The sequence below is a fragment of the Rhopalosiphum padi genome, chromosome 1, assembly GCF_020882245.1.
Source record: "Rhopalosiphum padi isolate XX-2018 chromosome 1, ASM2088224v1, whole genome shotgun sequence".
NCBI lineage: Eukaryota > Metazoa > Arthropoda > Insecta > Hemiptera > Aphididae > Rhopalosiphum > Rhopalosiphum padi.
In genome coordinates this window covers 48603387-48624712 of record NC_083597.1, presented here as the reverse complement: position 1 = coordinate 48624712, position 21326 = coordinate 48603387, and the positions used below count along the sequence as shown (strand labels likewise).

The following is a 21326-nucleotide window of genomic DNA, read 5'->3' as shown; positions in this document are numbered from 1 at the left end:
ACGTAAATTATATTGCAGTATTGTATTAACCTGCCATTTGTATACATCATATCTAAGCCAGATTATAAAAGTATTTTGGAAGACAAGGCAACGATTGAAGCTATAACAAAAAACGTAGCACTAAAGTATCCAGTTGGAGTAGAACTATCGTTGAGTGATAAATATAAACATTATTACTATAATGTTGAAAAATATTTATCGATTGATAAATCATAAAGTAAATTTGATTTTTTAGTATTAACTTTAAAAATATATATATATATATATATAAATGTTTATTGTAAATGGAATAAATAAAAGGATTATCTATGTTATACATTAAATGGTAGTATTAATTGGTCTGGAAACAATATTGATTTCTATACAAATATGTACAATGTATATGGTACACATTAAAAATATATTTAAATGATCATCCTATATAATACCTATTATAAGTATATTTTTGATATATTTATTACTAAAAAATATCACATGAACTTTATCATTATATCGTATACTTTTAATATGCAATTAATTTTAACTATATTTTCTATTTTCCAATATAATTGATGTAAAATAACTTTTTGTTTATGATCTTGATATTAAAGAAGTATATTATCAAATATTTTTAAAAGGTAAGTAAGTAGGTTACTGTAATAGATATCTTAAATTTTAATTTAATGATATTATATCATTGTATACAAATACAATAGACGATTCTAAACAGAAATAGTATGTCAGCATACATACTGATACTATTATACTAAGTACACTTAACGATAGGGTTTTTGATATAGCTATACAAGTTATTTTTTTTCTAGTGGTATTACGGATGACGATTTAATTTTTTACGAAAACATTGTATTTATTAAATGATTACTATTGAAATATCATAATAATATATATCTAATATCTATATTATATTATATTATATTATTATTACTAACTTTTGAGTTTTGAGTCAATATTGCATTACAGTGTGAATGTGAATAGTTCTTAGCATAAATAGATAATATCTTAAAATAAATCTACATAATATTTTAAAAATATCATTGTGTATAGTAAAATTTATAATATACGTAATAGACTTGAGCCCCCAGGAATAATGTTTTTTGAATTATAACGAAATAATCAACGTTAATGGCTATTCATCATTCAAATTTATGTAATTTCGTCCAAATATTAATTTTAAATATCTTTTAATTTTAATAAAATTATATAATTTAATTTTAATTTTTAGTTCTATTGTATATTCTTAAAGAAGAATATTGTTATTAAATTGTCCTATCTTTTTAAATATTTTTATTTAATTCCAAAAATAAAAATTATACACTAAGACTAAGTTATTAATATTTATAGTATAACATAGGTAAGCAATTTTTCATTTAACTCTGTTGCATAGCATTGAAATAAGTTGGTCCCAAATAATCTACAAAAGATTTATTAATAATATATTTAAATAAGTTTATAGTACCAACATTTTAGTATATACACATCATACTGGTAGAACAAACAATTATTTTTAAAATTTAATTTATAAATCCCTGTAGTGTAAACGTATATAAATTCGAAAAATATTATTTTGGTTAACTTTTAGTGGATTTAATATGTTATCTTGAAGGCCACCCCATGGCTCATACTAATACAAGTAGACCGAACTGAAAACTAGATTGATATGGAAAAAAGTAAACTATTCTTATTTTTTGTTTTTAGTATAAATTAATAAATTAATTTGACCAGCTTGTATGTTAGGTATGAAAGATAACTTTCCCAATACATTTTTAACATGTAAGTTCCATCTCAAGTTATTATTTTAATCTTAATACCTAATAGTAATAATCAAATATAATAACCTATGTAACGTATTTTTGATACTTTTTAATAGTTGTATTGCCTTAGGAATTACAATTTTTATTTTAAATGCAGTCATAATTTATAATAAAATTATAAGTTATAACTTAGATTTAAATTATTTAACAAGAATAAAAGCATAAATATTATTTTTTTCTACATTTAATTGAAAATATTAAATTTATATAATTAAGGATTGAAAATTTAATAAAATATTTATCATTAATAGTTGATACTATACACAAAATAACTAAAAAAAATACTATTACTATTATTACTATCTTTGTTGTATTATATTGTGAATTGGACATTGTCCGTATAAAATAAATAAATAAAAAACAAATATACAATTAAACTAAACATTTCAAAAAACTGATATACCTATTTATAAGCAACAAGTAACGATTTAAGTTATTTTATTATGACTTAAATATAGGTATGATTTGTTATTACTTGCAACATTTAACAAATATTACTATATTTTATACATACAATGCCATTTTTAAAATTAGATCATTCTTTTATTTATTACCTAATGATTATTGTAAAATAAATTACTATAGTAACAATATTAATCTAATATCATAAAAATATATACTTAGGTAGTAATACCAGTATCAGTAGGCTGGTGGACCTTTTTCGTTTAAAATAGTTTTTGTACACAACAATTTATCAAACAAATACCTATATTTAGTGACATACTCAATAATGAGGAAAACTCAACACCAACTTGACAAAGTAGTTAACTGATTTCCTCCTTTTTTTCTTGTGCCTGTTATTACGTTTTGGAGTAGTAAAAATTTTCAATCTTTAACTTTGAGGCGATTTCTGGAAGCAATATAAATCTAGTTGATAATTAAACAAAGTGTTGATACACTTTACAAAATAATCCAAAACTTTATTGTTATCAATAAAAGTAAACATTTTAAAAATCAAAACAATAAAAAAAAAAGTTGATAAAGCTAAAATTTCCTCCAAATTTTTTTTTTTGTATAAAATTATGTAAAAAAACAGTTTTAAAAACATTAATAGTTTTTTAAATAAATAGTTTTCTTCCAAAAATAATTACCTAGTACATATGATAACTGTTTTTATACCTCAAACCGTCCCCATTCATAATTGTGTTTTTATATACAATATGATTTATCATTGAATTCCAATCCATTTCAGTAACCCTATATATAACGAGGACATAAGGTATATTTAACATCTACTTTACAGCTAAGTAATTTCCGATTTTTTTTTTATATATATATTTAATGCCTGTTTTATTGATATGATCAAACCTGGACATGGTTACTAAACAATAATTATTAATATTAAATAAACCCATTAAACTTTAAGTTAAGATAATATATACCGATACTGAAAACAGATTTAAAATGCTTGTCGAAAATTTCACCGGATAGTTTTCAGTTGAATTTTACAAATTAATTATTCAAAGAATTGTAGATAGTATTTTAATTAGGAATTTTCAAGACACTTTCGAAATCTGTCGTAACATCGCTCAATAGTTTTGTTTAAATTATTTATAAACAATTCAAAAATATTTTTTATTTAAATTTTACATAATATTTTAGAAGTGTTGTTTTAAAATTCTAAGCAATAAATTCACTGTATAGCTTAATATATTAAAAACAACCAGTGCTTATATTTTTTTAACATTAAACATTGACGAATGATTACAATACATGTATAATTACCATACTTATATAAGTATTCGTTAAACGATATTGAGCCGATGTAGTTATTATGCAGATACATCACGATAGTCGATCATTTAAGACAATTAAGTAGATCGAAGCTGATGTCACTATTTTTTCCATTGAAATATATGTAATAAGTTATCACTAATAACAGTAATAACTATACTACAACTAAGTACCTATTATAATAGGTATTTAATTTTCAAAAACCATTTTAAATCATATTATGAATTTTATATTACATATAATCATTTTAACATTATATAACCATATATTATAACATTCACATTTTATATAACTATACGCGTTTTAAAACTTTTTATATAGATAGATGCCTAATTATTACTACCTGTTGACTATAATGAGTAATTTCGTATTATTAATGAACCTTCTATTTAATTGGAATGGTATTATTTACTTCTTGTTTAATTAAAACCCATTCAATTAGGTCATTGTTATATAAGGAAATTTATTAATCTTTTATTGACAAAAAAAATTACTTTTTTAGTACTCATCAATATTTATATAAATATATAGCCTTTCTCATCAACACACAGTAGTATGATTAAAATTAAAAATAAATCCTTATGAATGAAATGCTCTATGATAATTAGTGTTTACTTTATGTATAATATAAATATACAATGCTGGGATTTGTCGTGTTATTATAATATTCTAATTTTTTTTTTTTTTAGATACTGAGTCACTAAACTATTACTTGTGCACCTAGCAGGTAAGAATAGATATATCTACGTATATCAATATGCATTTAAATTTTGACCTTTATGCATTTTATGATGTTAGGGTATTATAAATAAATATATTTCCTGTTTGATATTCTGAATATAGTTAAGTTTTAGTGAAGTCTACATTCAGTACAATTGTATGAAAGTGTCAGGCGTTTGTTAACGGTTTCGAAACAAATTCAAAATCAGGTAACGTTACAATAATACAAATATAAACAATTATTTGTTTATTGTTTATTTTAAAAATATAAATAATATTTAAACAAAAAACTTTTTATTTATTTCTATTCAAATTACACAGTCTATTCATTTTTAAATAGTGAGTTTTCATTATTTAAAAATAAAATATATTACCTATCTAATAAATCTTTATAAGCAAAATTAAACAATCAAATAATTTTATTGAGGTTATTGAGAAAGATTGCACATTTGTATCCTTATGTGAGTGCGCATATGTGTATGTGAGGGGCTATAAAATAAACTACAACTGCTGGATCGTCCCTATAAATTTATAAGTTTAATACTCATAATATAATTGAAATATAATATTTGATGTAGTATAAATTGATTAATAATCATTTGTTCAAAAATAAGACATAATATTATAATAAATATCTCATTTTAAAAGCATTTGATAATAAACATAATAATAAATTAAAAAATTATATTTTATTATTTATTTTACAATAAAATGTATTTTGAATCAACTTAAATTAGATTAAATTTTAACTTAGTTGAGTCATCGACAAAAAAGTCAAAATGTTTTAACCAATTGACTAAAATCATCATTCTATTAATTGAAGCAATATGACTATTTTTGTCTAAGTCTTAGACTCAGTAATTCAAGACAGTCAATTTAAACATAATTCAATTTTCTTCTTTTTTCTAGAGGTTCACTATCAAATTCCACTACTAATGTCTAATTATTCCAGAGATAAATCTGATTTATTTATTTTATATGCAAGTCTCTGTATAGTAACCGGTTCTAAATAAGTTCAGATTTTATTATTAGATTAATTTAGTGATGATTTCAAATAACTAAACCATATTCTAAAATTGAACAAACTAAAGAAAAATATATAAGATTTTTTATGGAGTTTGGATTTTTAAATACAATTGAAAAAATTTTCAAGTGCGGTGTATAAACCCGAACACACAAATAACTTTATTGCATATAATAATATTAAAAGACAAATCGTTTGATAGTAATATACCAAAATCTTATATTTTCAATGCTACCAATAGATTAGAATTATTAATTTTATAATTTAATTTTCGTCGAGAAAATTTATCTGTGAACATTTTTCTTCATTTATACTAAGAAAGTAAGAACATTTGATGTGCATCACGAACAAAATTGATTCAAAATAGATTGTAACTTAACACAACCATTAATTGAATAAATTAGCAAATAAAGTTTTAGCTAGGTCATCAGCAAAAATGTTGAAGTTATAGTTTTTAAAGATATTGATAACGTCATTAACAAATATTAAAAAAAAAAGTAAAGATGATATATGTCTTCCTAAGGAACACCAGGTGTAACATTAATACTCGATGAAGTAGATTTCCCTAATTTAACTTATTGAGATTTATCATTTAAATACGATTTAATAATTATGATATTTGAATTGCATGTACATTAGAATGAGGTACCTAGATACATTAAAAAGAATATTATAATGTTAATTGTAGCCGTTGATATCATTCCAATAAAATTAGTAATTAATAATAACTAATAATAGGTTACCTAATTGTAAATTCGTAACATATTAATTTAAAATATATTTCAGCGGGTATTTCGATAATATTATAACAAAAATATTGTATTTTCAGTAAATATAATTTCTACGGTAATTAAAAATGAATAAGTAAAAAAAGGCAGGAAAGTAAGTACTGCTCTTCTGTACATAAGTGTCGAGTGGGTCACTTGTTTTGAGTGTGTTAAATTTGAGTTCAATGATATATAATATTGTATAGGTACGAACAATAATTATATGTAATTGCAGAAGACTGTTTGTCAGCTTATATCACTAAGTGATGTTTATCGATATAAAGAAATTTATTTAGTATTAGGTTTACCTACGTTAAGTTGATTAAATTTTTCCAAAAAAAAAATGCACTTATTATATTATTAGTATTTGATTATTATAATAATACATATTTAGGTATATCGTATCATATTATTGTTATTAACTTTTCGGCTTGTCTTATCTTCCATCCTATACCTAAATAAAAAAATCAATCAAATAAATTAATGTTATAATTTATAAAAGGAAATTAAAAATGTGGCGACAAATTCAATGGAAACTATTATTAATACATAATGACTTTAATGTTAATACGTTGAATGAGTTAGAAATAAGTAATAATTTAATTTTGGCCTAATGTTTCCGCTGCATTTATTATTATAGCATGCATTTACTATGAATAATAATATACATTTCGAATAATTCTATCCTGGAACAACATAAAAATAATTCATAATTTTTTATTGAATTTGATTTAATTTCAAACTTTTACATATGTAATATATGTAAATTTTTTAGTACAATAACAATGACAATTCTCTAATTATTTATTTATAAATACTGGTACACATGTGCGTATTAAAGACTTCATTTAATTTTTTTTAATATTAAAATTAATTTTAAATTATACTTATATAAAACTCAAATAATTATTGTACGCAATAAAATAACTCCTTATTTATAACTAATTAATTTTTACAATAAAATTAAATTTTAACATAAAATGTAAATTTTTACTTCAATTTCTTCGCATAACATATTGTTTATGATTTATATCATTTATATCCAGAGAATGTCCTCAAACGTTTTCACAAATCATTTATTTATTACTATTTTAATTTAATTAGTTTAAGATAAATGAGTATAATTAATATTTCAAGCACATATATATATAGGTATCGCACATACTATAATATTATAGACTTAAAGTACAGATAAAGAAAAAAAAATTAAAACATAATAAAGTAGCTAAACATTAATTTGGACTAAGCAAATTAAGAGGTTTCATTTATTTAAAATTTTTTTTTACTAATTTAGACTATAATTTCGAGTATTTTCATTGAATATCTATATTTTAGATTCTGAACAAAGAATATATTGATTTTACAATGATGTTTTTTTTTTATTTTTTTTTTTTTTGTGTCTGTCATCACGTTTTGGAATAGTAAAAGTGCTTTGAATTTTGACTTTAGCCCCTCTTTGAAAAGGAAATTGAATCTAGTTGTTACTTTAGAGGGTCAAAAATAATACATTTCCAGTAGTTTTCAAAAGCGTTAGGAAAAACCCTAAAAAAGCGACGGAAAAACGAGAATTTTTACATATAATCAATTTTTAACAAAATTGATTTTTTTATTTTGCTGTAGCCCAAAAACGAATTATTGTAAATACTTGAAATCTTCACCAAATGTTTATATTAGCGTTATACATTTACGATTAAATTTTCAAAATATTTTGACTTTTTTTAAGCTATTAAAAAACAATTGAAATTTTCGATTTTTCTAAAGTTATTTTTTTTACACTTACAACATTAACACTTTTAACATTTACACTCAACTATGCTTTTATATTTACCTACGTTAAAAATTACATAATATAATAACAATAATATTTAATATTATATACATAATTAATACACATTATTAATAAAACATTTTTTTTTTTATAATTTTTAATATGGTGATAGTCGATAGACATTATCAGTGAAGTAGCCAGGGGGTTGGCTGAGTGGGCTGCAGCCCCCCCCCCGTGTCTCCGAAATATCAAAAAAATTTCAAATTTAATTTAATTTTTAATGGTCTATGAACATCGCGACAAAAATCTTAAATTGTACTTTACAAAAATTGATCAACCCTCCCCGAAAAAAAATCCTGGCTACGTCACTGGACATTATTTATACCTATTTTTATTCTTTGAACATCAGCTATTTATCTTCTTCTGTCAATAAAAGCCGAGTAAATTGTCAATTTTTAATTTTTAATACACTAAATATAATTGTTATAGATATTTTGTACATAATATTAATATATTACTATCCGCTTCGAAAGATCTTCAATTAAATATAGGATGGCACATTTTTAAATGCAAATAATGATCTTTCGACATCTACAGATGAAATTAGCGTGTATTTATAAAATTCAAAGTAATTTATGCCTTCCACTACAGATACATAATTTGTTATTAAAAATGTTGTTTAAAACCCTTTCAGTATAGTTCAGTCCTCATATATATATAACAATTGAATACAATGTACAATAAACATATATTTAAATATTAAATTAATTAATAATGATCAAGACTTAAAAGCTACGTGTGTTATTGTGTTGTTTATGAATTTACTATTATTTGTACCATGGTTAACTAACTAGTTTACTAGTTTTATATTGATTGTGTTAGCTAAAAAAAATTTCTGCGTGTCTGCAATTTAATACAATTTGTTATGTGTAATAATGACTCAGTATTATTTTTAAATTTGGATACCTATTGTTATACATTTTTTATAATTGCTTATGAATAATTAACTATTCATTTATATTTATTGTAAGGCGGTGAATAATTAATAAACCATGGCTGTACAAAAAGAAGAAGTTGTAATATCAGGTATTGGAGGAGTATTTCCTGAATGCGATACGTTGGAAGAATTAAAAGACTTACTATTTAACAAAACCAATGGAATAACAATCGATTCGAGAAGATGGAGACCAAGTACATAATAACTTTTCAATTTTTTTATATTATTGTTATCGATTTTTATTATTTTTTTTTTCAATGATATTATGTCAAATAGACGAACTTGGTGCTATTGCTGGAACCGGAAAATTGAAAAATGTTGACAAATTTGATGCTACATTCTTCAGTGCTCATCCTAAACTGGCTGAAGCAATGGATGCAATGACGAGAATCTACATAGAACGTTCAATTGAAGCAATTTTCGATGCAGGTTTAAGTCCAGCAGATTTACGAGGAACAAATACAGGTGTATTTTCAGGCTCAGCTATCAGTGAAACAGAAATGTTTTCATTGGACTCCTCTAAATTTGCTGCGTTTTCAATGTTAGGACGGAGTAGAACAATGCAAGCTAACCGCGTTTCATACATTTTAAATTTAACAGGTTAACCTATATTAAAACATATCATACTAAAATTAACATTGTTTCTAATTGATACAAAAAAAAAATTTAATACAGGACCTAGTTTTACAATGGATGGAGGTTGGATTTGTGGATCAAATGCTTTAGAAAAAGCCAAAAAAATGATTGAAAATGGTTTTATATCTTCTGCAATTGTTGGAGTTACAAATTTGACTCTTAGACCAGAGATACAATTCCAATTTCAAGGGTTGAATAGATTGAATCAAAATATTCAAACAAAATCATTCAGTTCTGATGGTAAATATTTAAAAAAAATAAATAAATAAGAAAAACTATATAATATTATATTCATGTTGACACATATTTTAAATATTTTACCTATTGTTGAAAATAAATATTTTTTTTTATTATTTTTATTTTTAATTAAGGATACAACTTGGGATATATTTTATATTTAACAAATAATCATACTAATTAATAAAACGAATACTACTTAACTGTGCACATAAACCAAGATGATATTTTATTATTTCTTTTAAATGTATTTAATTCACATTTTATTTTTAGCTGATGGTTATAACAGGTCAGAAGCTTGTATTGTTATGTATCTTCAAAAAGCATCTGAAGCTAAACGTTCTTATGGAACATTATTGAGTGTAAAATCAATACAGTTTGGGGACCACGAAGGACATATAACTGAGCACAATGGAAATAACTTAAAGTCATTACTATTAGATTCTTATAAACTAGTTAATATAGAACCAGCTTCTGTAGAATTCATTGAAGCTTACGGATCTGGGATAAAGGTGATATTAACCAATGTTTGGCAAAGCATTATATAATTAACTGATGATTAAAGTTTGTAAAGATAACATAAATAATTTTAAATTAATACATTTCACTAAGTATACATTTATTAAAAATCTTATTATTCATTCCTAAACGATTAAAATGTTAATTGGATGTATTGTGGTATATTATTTATGTAAACAAAAAAAAAAACTAGTAATTTAATCAAAACCCAAAATTAAAAATAAAACTTAATCTTCATAGTTAATTTGGTTTGGCATTAGATCTAGTTATTTTTATGAAATTTCATTTTTAAATGAAAAACCATAACATCATATACATTGGAGAAATCATTGAATGTATATATTTTATTGTGATTAATAAAATTTAAGATATATATATAAATATATAATCCTTAAAAACTTAATTAATGGAGTTTTTTTTATACAATTTAGATATTAGCAATAAATGGGTAAAATAAATATTAATGTAATATTTGGTTAATTTTTAGACAGAAGATGCTATGGAATTAAATATTATGGATGAAGTATTTTGTACTAAACAGAGGAAGTTTCCATTAAAAGTAGGTTCCGTTAAAAGTAATATAGGCCATTGTGAAGTGTCTGGTCTCTTTATGTCAATTGTAAAAGCCATAATTATACTAGAAAGTGGTTACATACCACCCAATATCAATTACTCAGAACCAAATCAAAGTGTAGCAGCGTTAAAAAATGGAAAAATTCAAGTAAGATTTTATAACTTTTATATTTTTCATTATAATATCTAATTAATAGTTTGTAGACAATTTATGTTGATCAAAAAAGTATTGTTCCTTATTCCTTAATACATGTACATGAAATATTTAAATGTTTTGTGTCATGTAGGTGATTAATGAAAAAACTCCTTTCAATGGTGATATTATTGGAATCAATTCTTTTGGCTTATTAAATGCATTTAGTCATGTTATTCTAAAAAGAAATATTAAAGAAAAACAGGTATTCAAGCATATCAGCAGTAATGATTTTATACCAAGACTTATATTAGCATCTGGGCGGAATGAAGAAAATACTAGAGCGACTGTAAAAAAAGTAAATACACATTTGAATTAAATCTTGTTGTATTATTTATAGTAATTGATGCAGCGTAAAATTTTAATTTAAGTACAAATATATGTTTACTGATTACCTACTGTTAATAGATCAAGTGTCACGGAAATGATCCGGAATATTTAGCATTGACCAATTACGTGTTTACTAGAAATATCAATGCTCATTTCTTCAGAAGTTTTTCTATTTTCCCAACATTAGATGAATCAAGGATAGATGAAGTTTGGGTAATTCACATTTATTTAATATAATTATTTTGATTTAAATTTAAATTATACACTATGTATTAAAATATTATTAATATTTTACAATATAACATCAAAATAATATTTATAGAATGTTGATATGAAGAAACGGCAAGTATGGTTTATATTCTCCGGTATGGGATCACAATGGCATGGAATGGGCACAGATCTTATGAAACTTCCAGTTTTCGCTGATGCTATAAACAAATGTGATATCATACTGAAGCCTCTAGGAGTCGACATCAAAAACATTTTAACCAGCCAAGATCCAAAAATATTTGATAATATTCTTAATTCTTTTGTTGGAATTGCTGCGGTCCAGGTTTAGATCAATAAAATAATGTCTTAATTTGAGAAATAAGTATAAAATATATACTATGTATATTTATATTTTTTAGATTGGATTAGTAGAAATTTTGAAAGCATTAGACATTATACCTGATGGGATTATAGGCCACTCGGTCGGAGAATTAGGATGTGCCTACGCTGATGGTTGTTTTACGGCTGAAGAAATGATATTATCTGCTTACGCCCGAGGTCGAGCTTCTTTGGAAACAGAACTTATTCCTGGAATGATGGCTGCTATTGGTAATATATAAATATTTATTTATATTTTACGCCAATTGGCAGTTAACAAAGATACATATATGTGGCAATAACAATTAAAAAGTAACAGTAACAAGCTATAACAAAGCTTTACAATAATAAGAAATTAACATACAAATGATATAAGTAGCCAGAAAATGCAGCTAAAATAACTATGGTAAATTTCGATTATTACGAAGACACCATACCCGTATATGTTTTCTCTGTCTAACTAACATGCATCATAACAAATTTGTGTTAAGAACATTATCTAGATTCTAGATTCTAGAAAATAATGTATGCTTTTATTGATATTTTAATTTTAAAGTGAGTTAGCTATGTAAAATATTACAACTTTAAAATGTTCATAACTCACTTTAAAATAATAATATCAATAAAAGCAGATATCATTATCTATATAATGTTCTTACCTTTAAATTTTATAATGAGTAAATTTACTCTTAATATTAAAGCTAACATCACAAAATGTGTTCTACTGAACACAAATTTGTTATGATGTACGTTAGTAAGACAGAGATAACACATGCGGGTATGGTATCCTCTTAACTCTAAGCATACTGTATAGTGGGTGGTTGTAATCTAATCATAGACAGTAGAGTGGTGTAAGACATAGCACTGGGCTAGGTTTCGTACTCCACTGATACCTTAAAATATAATTTCAGCAAGTAAATTAAGATCGTTTAACGTATCATTTAGAAGGAAAGTTAAAAAAAGTATCTACAATATACTACCAAAATATTTGTAATTAATTTTTTTTTACTGTTTATTTAGGACTTGGATACGACCAAATCAAAGATAAACTTCCACATGATATTGACGTTGCTTGTCATAATAGTTCCACTAGTTGCACAATATCGGGTCCAGTTGACAGCATCAATAAGTTCGTGTCAGAATTAAAATCCAAAGGTGTCTTTGCAAAAGCTGTCAATGTTGCTGGCATTGCGTTTCACAGTAGATATATTCAATCCGCTGGTCCGACTCTGCTTAAATATTTGAAAGACGTTAGTTCAATACAATTAATATATTATTTTAATTTCATTATTGTGTAAATATATTATGTTTGAATAATACAATTATTTTTTATAGGTAATCAAAGTACCAAAAAAAAGGTCTTCAAGATGGGTTAGCAGTTCATTGCCGGAAACAAAATGGGAATCAGACCTTGCAAAATATTCTTCACCAGAATATCATACAAACAATCTATTGAGTAGTGTGTTATTTGAAGACGTTTTAAAACATATACCTAGTGATGCCATCGTAATTGAAATTGCTCCTCATGGTCTTCTTCAGGCAATATTAAAAGAAGCATTACCCGAAACAGTGACCAATATACCACTAACAAAGAGAATGTATGGAGATTCAATTCGATTTCTACTTACTGCTATAGGAAAGTGAGTCAACGCTTACTATCTGTACTTTTTTTTAAATTGTTTACACATTTCATGTCCTTGTCATGTCAATATTTTTTTATTTAATAGATTACTATTTATTTGTTAGCCAAAATATTGTGTACTTAGATGTACAGCCATATTTTATTTTATTAAATTATTATGTATTATTTTACATTAATTTTAGGTTATATATAAATGGTGTTAATCTTAGAATTCAAGATATTTATCCAAAAATTACATTTCCTGTTAGTCGAGGCACTCCCAGTATTCAAAAATTGCCTTTTTGGGACCATAATGAGCAATGGACACCTGTTGTAACTATCAATTCACAAGTAATATTACACATTCAATTCAAAATATGTTTACATACCTGAATTATATTATAATTTATTTTATTTCTTTTAAATATTATAAGTTTTTTTTTAAATATATATTAATTTTTACTTATTTCACTTAAATATTAGATACATGGATTCTTTGGTGAAAGAACAACTACAATACTAGTCAATGATAGTATTCATTTAACCGAGTACCAAATTCAGGGTCTTCATATTATACCATTTGCTTATATAATGGTAAGAGAATTGTACCATATATATTTTAAACACTCATTTTGACTAATACTCGTACTTTGTTAGATATATTCATATGATTTGATTATGGTTTGTTTAGATAAATATTTGGGAAATGTTTGTTGAAATAAATTCTAAAACATTTTCCGAAGAATCTGTTCAATTTGATAATCTACGTTTTAAAAATAATATCAAAGTCCATCCAAATAGTAAATATTAATATCCATTAAAGGTATTGAATTTCAATATTTTCTATTGTTACAAAATGATTTCTTAATCTTACAGATGTAGCTGAAGGTAATTTAATGATTCAATGGGGATCTGGTCATTTTGAATACTATTTAAATGATGAAGTTATTTTTTCTGGTCAAATAAGCTTCTTAAACAATATATATTTAAACAGAAAAACGGTAAAACCAATAGAATGTGATATAACATCTGATCAATTCCAAGGGTGTGTACTGAAAGATGAAATATATGAGATATTTAAAAATAACGGATTCAATTTAGGGGAGAATTTCAAAAATATAACCAAATTTAATATTTATAAAAATTATATCCAAGGCAATATAAAATGGAAAAATGATTGGATTTATTTTCTTGATGGCTTATTTAAATTTCCTATATTACAAAATTTAGGCACATGTCCAATAGAAACTCCAATTTCTATTAGACAAATTAGTATAAATCCCACAACGTTAAAAACAAATACAGAAAAAGGTAATATATACATCACACATTATGATTAAAAGTTTATATTTACTAAAATGTACTGCTAATGCTTAGTTTACAAAATTTTTCTTTTAAGATGTATGTGTAAATTATAACACCGCAACTAAAGAAATAACATGTGACGGAATAAAAATAACAGATATAAAATATGGGCATTCAATATTGCCGATGATTAATTCTGCGGTAGTAAATGTACAAGAAGAGATATTTATTCAATTCAATCTCTCTCAATGCAAAGTAATATTTTATTTATCTATAAAAATTAAAAATTGATTTAATATGTTTATTTAGTAATCATAATATACAGTCTTTAATTACATAACTATAACAATTTTAATTTTTAGATAATTTTAAAGCTATTTATGAGTATCATTATCTACAAATAGATTTATACTAAACAGATAAAATAGATACTTTTTTAATATTATAATGTATTCTAAATATAATAATAGATAAACTGAACAGTCCAGGACCTTAAAATTAAATTATGATTGCATAACCGGATAAATAATATAGATTCATATTGTGCAAACTACTACATCGATATATTATTAAGGTGTATGTTATGTATGTGTATATGTACTGTGATTTAATCAGTTTTGATTGTGATCTATGAAAAAATACTAATGAGCTCAGACATACTTTATAGTTTAACTAGTATTTAAATGGATATAAAAAAAAACAACAATGAAATAAAATATTACCTAGTAGTAAGTCAGTTTAATAAATAATAATAAATAACACAAAAATTCTAGGTAACACAAACAAGTAAAAACATATTAACTTAATTAAAATAACCTAACTTAAATATAATAATAATAAATTATACGCAATTTATACATAAATTGCAATTAATTTGGAGCAAAGTCCTCTGGTTAAATATGTCTCCTTATATAATTGAAATACCTTTCACTGTAATAGTCTCATAAGCGATTATTTGAGCAAATCACAATGGTGGTTTAGGTAGAGAATAATTTTAAAGTAAATTATGTAGTGATAATAAGACAAGTATTGATGATATATTAAAGATGGTTGTAGTAACAATAGTCACAAATACAACTATTTATATCTTAAATATAAGTGTGAAACAAAAATGTTTCAGTATACATGTTAATTAATATGGCATCAGGAATTAAGAATATTGATACTAACATATAGTAATAATTGATTTATATCCAAACAATTTTCAAACTCAAATTTTTCGTATACTTAAAATTTAGGAGACTTAACATTATAATTTGTTGAACTAGTATAATTTTCAATATAATGGTAATAAATATAAACAAATAATTGAAAAAAAATGCATTAATCTTAATTAGTTTTAAAAATTATAAAAATAAACTTGTTGTTAATTATTATTCTAAACATTTAATATTGTTTTTAATTTTAGAACATCAACCATTTCATCTATGACTCTATGGATATAATAACAGATAATTTTGATAAAACCTCAGAAAAATTAATTTTATGTACTCCATACCATTTTGACGATCTTATATCTAAATTATGTACAAAAACAATCAAACAAATCTTTGAAAATCAATTAGCAATGCATGTAAGTGTTTTATCTTGATGAATATAATTTTAAAATAATATATCTAATATTAAAATTAAAATAAAATATAACTATTAGAATGAGACCTTAAATTGGCATGACATTAAAAACGTACCGGAAAATGATGAATCTAGAAGATTTATCACAGTAACTAATGTTAATTACTTACAAGATACAACAAGAGCTTTAGTCAATATAAAATGTAGTTACATTATAGTATGTTCAAAAAACAAACTTAAAGATCTTAAAGATTGGAAAATTATCACACAACAACAATTTGACAATAACTGCTGTTTAGGATTGATGAAAAAGGTAAATGTAATTTGTATTGGTTAATTAAATACTGGTTAAAATACTTTTTTTTTTTTTTTAGATAATTGTTTTAGACAAGAACATAATATCTATAAAACCAACACATGATGTATATGATTTAAGCATTTGGAAAGCATTAGAGACACATAATAATTCATCAAAAAACATGATTTATATAATTTCAAGGTCTGAGCCGTTGGAAGGCATTAATGTTTATGTTAATGAAATCTTACAAAAGTATAAATCAAAAAAACTAAGGTGAGCACAAATCAAAAAATTTGGTCACCAATACAATTAAATATAAATATTTATACGTACGTTTTTGTTAGATTTTTGTTTATATTGGATTCAAACGCACCAGATTTTGATTCTAATCAGACATTTTATACAAATCAGCTATCAAAAGATTTAATAGTAAATATTTATAAAAATGGCGGTTGGGGCTCTTATAAAAAAATTGTTCTTCAGGATTTAAAAAATGATATTAAGGTCAACAAAAATTTAATGTTCAAAAATCTCACTAAAAATAAGTAAGTTGAATAAAAAAATGTTTTGATTTTAATTGCTTAGTCACCTTTTTATCAACACTATTTTAATTTATTTCAGTAAAAGTAAATTAACAGTAAAATATCTAGGGTTGAATTTCAAAGATTTGGTCATCGAAGAAAACACCGAAGTAATTATTTAATAATATAAGTGATAACTCATGTATTAAAGAATATAATATTGTATTTATTTTCATTAGAACGAATTTGGACCTTTAGAATACTCAGGGTATATTAATAATAAAACCATTATGGGAATTACTTCGTTCGAAAATATATCTTCTCAAATGATTTATGATCCATTATTATCATGGCCTGTACCATCGACATGGTCACTAGAAGAAGCAACCACTGTTCCTCTGGCATATGCCATGGTGATTACCCTTGAAATTAATTACAACAAAATAAATTAATTTAATGTCTATTATTTCAGAATTATTATATTTTTAACATCTTGTGTAAACTTCAAAAAGATAATTCCGTTTTGGTAACATCTGGGTTGCATCCAATAGGTCAAGCTGCAATTGCAATAAGTTTAAGTATAAAGTGTGAGACTTACGCTATTGTAGATTCAGACCAACAAGCAGAACAATTATCTGGCATTTTCCCAGAGGTATAGGTTATTAACAATAGTTATGATAAAAAACATAATAAAATTAAATTAAAATTGCAGCTATTGCGATCAAGAATACTTGTAAATACAAAAAACAAATTTGACGTTCAACTAAAAATGATAACCAAATCCAAAGGAATAGATTTTATATTAAACTTTTTGAGTGGTGAATCATTCGAAGCTTCTTTTCGTACATTAGCTAAGCATGGAAGTTTCTTTAATTTTTCAAAAGCAGATATGAAAAATCAAAAATACTTAGGTAAACAAATATTATATAATTTATATTTAAACTATTAGCTTTATTTTACGAGTAATTTAATTTATAAAAACAATTGTCATTAATCAAAAGGAACGCGAATATTTTTGCAAGACACTTCGTTCTTCACCATCAGTTCAGGCATTTTGTTAAACGAAGGTGATCTCAATAAACAAATTGTACAACAAGCACTCGTGGATGGTTTGAATGAAGGCGTGATAAAGCCTATCCGTACTCATGTTGTAATTACATCATTAAATGATGTAAACATTTTTAACACAATGAGGTAAATAACTTATAAAATACATGTTAACTATACATATATATAACGTTTTCATTGATTTGTGTTTAATTTAGATCCAACCCTGCATCGATTAAGTCTGAAAAAGTTGTACTTTCAATAGACGATAATAACAAAAACGATGAGAGTTCTAAGTTAAAAGAAAAACATCAATATAAATCATATGAATGTCATCCTAATAAAATGTATTTAATAGTTGGTAAATATTTATCTACTTATTCGATTCATTAAATTTATTATATGACTAAATATAACTAAATAGTGTTATAAATTACAGGAAATAAAGGAGATTGGCTAGACCTTGCTGAATGGTTGGTTGACCGAGGTGCTCAAAAAATTGTAATCATAGTCAAAAGGTGTTTAATGTCATCTACTATTTGTAGGAGGTTTGGAAATACTTTTATGAATGTCATATATAAGCGTTAAATGTATAATATTCTGTATGATTTTATTTTTCTAAATAGATTTGATAGACTCATTTCACGAAACGTATCTGTGCAAATTGAATCAGATTTGCATTTAAAATCAAAAGAAGAATCGCTTAACTGGTTAAATAATTTGACAAATTTTAAAGTTTTGGATTCCATTTTTATAGTGAACCAGGTACTATAAAATAATCCACCTGGCTTTTATAAGTTAACGTGCACCTATTAAGAGTAGAATATTATAATTTGTTTGAATATATATTTTTTTTTTGTCATAGTTTGATATTGATAAAATTAATAATCTTCGATATGCTTTTGAAAATCATATCAACAGAACATTAACAAGTTCGTTTGTATGTTTATTAAGTAATGGGAATTCTATTTGTTCTGAGCTTAAATCAATTGGATTGAACGCTTTAAATATTTCCTGGGATGGAATGTCTTCGCAAATGACAAATACATCCAAAATATTGCCTTCGTTGGATATTTTGTTACAGAAATCATACACAGCAGAGTCTTCATCATTTGTATGCTCAGAACATGGCTCCCTTAAATCAGAGAGTAATACATTTACATTAAATAATAAAACAAGCATGATATGCTTGCCCAGATAAAAGACCAACTGGTCTCCGGTGTATAACAAGTACACAAATTATAAAAATAAGCTAAAACTGTTTTCACTTCAACAAAATTATATATTATATTATATTATTATAATATATGTTTTATACTATATTGTCATTTTAATGTATTTTTATAATATGAGCGGCACTATTATATTTTCATTATATCATAAATAATATTATTTTTTTTTTATTAGGCTATCAACAAATTAATAATATAATCACAAATATTTTCCCCGAATCAAGTGATGAATTACATTTTCTTAACAATATGCAAACTCTAGAAACAAAATTTGTCGAAGTTTCAACTAGAAGTCCTAGATTGTCACAACTAAAGTCTGTCATACCTGTATTCATAATACCTGGATTTAAACCAAAACTCATAAAAACATTTTATGAAAAATTGAGTTACCCAGTTTTTGAAGCCCAATTATCCAATGATATCAAGTCCATCGATGAAGTATCACAGATTTTAGTAAATGTAAGGTTTTAACATAATGATATGTCTAAATATAACTATGCTGATTTATTTTTATTCGAACATAGAATCTAAAAAAAATTACAAATCAAAAATATGTATCTATAATTGGTGAATCTTGGGGCGGAACCGTTGCTCTTAAAATGGCTCAAATATTGGAAGCACAAGGAACATTAACTACTGTAACATTATTAGAAGGCGATCCAGAAATGTTAGCAGAGTGTGCGAAACAATTTTTATCTAATGGCTATATCACTAAAAAACTAAATACAGTATATGGTTCATTATCAAGTAAGGTAAATATAAAAACATTTATTTATCAATATTTTACATCAAAAATATTTATATACCTACTTTAAAGTAGTAAATCTGATGTTATTAAATAATGTATGTAAGTATTATTTTATATGTGTAAACAAATTAATTTAATATAGATATATTTTTATTATTTTATAAATATTAGTACTACTTAAGTTTAAGAAAATATTATTTATTATTAATTTATCCGATTCATATTACCCGTCATAAATTTGACGTTTAATAATTTACTTTACTTAAAAATCAGTAACATAGCATTTTTTTTATAATTTATGTAGTTTTCTAAACATCCTATACAAAACTATAATGAAGAATTGCAGTTGATAAATATGTCACCTTATCAAAAACAATTTGAAGAAAACACACAGAAAGCTTTAAATACTATTCGCTATAAGTTACAAACATTATTAGAAACTAAGCCACTTTCAAATAAAATACATTCAAAAGTTGTAATATTTAGACATGAAAAAACGTCTAAATTTAATAACACCAACTTAAAAGATGTAAGTTTTACTTAGTAATTTTATATTTATTCCCTATTTTCCTGAATTAAAATTAAGGGATAATATGGCTGTTCACTATGTATAATTTGTTTTTTTTTCACAGTATTGTGTCAACCCACCATTTGTCCATATAATTTCTGGAATGGATTATAAACACATGATGGTAGACAAGAAAATGATTTCAATCATTAATAATAATATTGTTCATTCGTATCCGATAGGAGTGGAATTGTCACTGAGTGATAAATACAAAAATTTCTACTTTTATATGCAAAAATATTTGAAAAATGCATAAATAAAAATAATTACAATATTATAGTTATTATAGTTGGTTTTTCTATTCAATAAATGTTAAAAGTGTAGAAATTATATAGTTATTTAATGTTGTGTATAACTTAAAATGTATTTTATACCTAGTTTGTTTTTGGTATCAGGTAACAAGCTTACAGCTTTACCCGCATTGAACAATATTCAACAATACAATGATAAAAATTAGTGTGGAATAAATTATTGCGGAAAGATTTTCAGTAAAATTCTTCAGAACACTTGAAAAACG

The 21326-nt window shown here is 24.2% G+C and overlaps 2 protein-coding genes across 2 annotated transcripts in view; both read left to right on the top strand.

The window, feature by feature from the left end:
• LOC132918268 (fatty acid synthase-like) overlaps window positions 1–323 on the top strand; it is a 14122-nt gene extending 13799 nt beyond the window's left edge. Inside the window, exon 34 of the mRNA XM_060979418.1 lies at window positions 19–323. Within this exon, the coding sequence (XP_060835401.1) occupies window positions 19–216 (198 nt within the window). The 3' untranslated portion in view covers window positions 217–323. The remainder of the gene's footprint in view (window positions 1–18) is intronic.
• On the top strand, window positions 77–21139 carry LOC132918270 (fatty acid synthase-like). The gene is made up of 35 exons (XM_060979419.1): window positions 77–217; window positions 4235–4474; window positions 8856–9015; window positions 9098–9421; window positions 9497–9697; window positions 9968–10206; window positions 10701–10934; window positions 11074–11277; window positions 11388–11522; window positions 11632–11862; window positions 11939–12128; window positions 12918–13147; window positions 13233–13537; window positions 13722–13869; window positions 14002–14112; window positions 14210–14318; window positions 14395–14829; window positions 14918–15078; window positions 16232–16396; window positions 16475–16708; window positions 16770–16966; window positions 17038–17238; window positions 17315–17384; window positions 17454–17627; window positions 17687–17866; window positions 17927–18125; window positions 18216–18408; window positions 18480–18622; window positions 18701–18809; window positions 18888–19026; window positions 19127–19409; window positions 19669–19952; window positions 20018–20245; window positions 20546–20770; window positions 20874–21139. Exons 3-35 carry the CDS (start codon window positions 8877–8879, stop codon window positions 21063–21065), a joined length of 6612 nt encoding a protein of 2203 aa, XP_060835402.1. The 5' UTR covers window positions 77–217; window positions 4235–4474; window positions 8856–8876; the 3' UTR covers window positions 21066–21139.
• Window positions 21140–21326: the final 187 nt, after the last annotated feature.

What these genes read in the sequence shown, in the direction of transcription:
- LOC132918270 (XM_060979419.1), top strand. Translation starts at nt 8,877, where the DNA reads ATGGCTGTACAAAAAGAAGAAGTTGTAATATCAGGTATTGGAGGAGTA. An exon ending in TATCTGGCATTTTCCCAGAG is followed by an intron (nt 17,867 to 17,926) that starts GTATAGGTTATT and finishes TTAAAATTGCAG; the next exon opens with CTATTGCGATCAAGAATACT. An exon ending in TGGCTCCCTTAAATCAGAGA is followed by an intron (nt 19,410 to 19,668) that starts GTAATACATTTA and finishes TTTTTTTATTAG; the next exon opens with GCTATCAACAAATTAATAAT.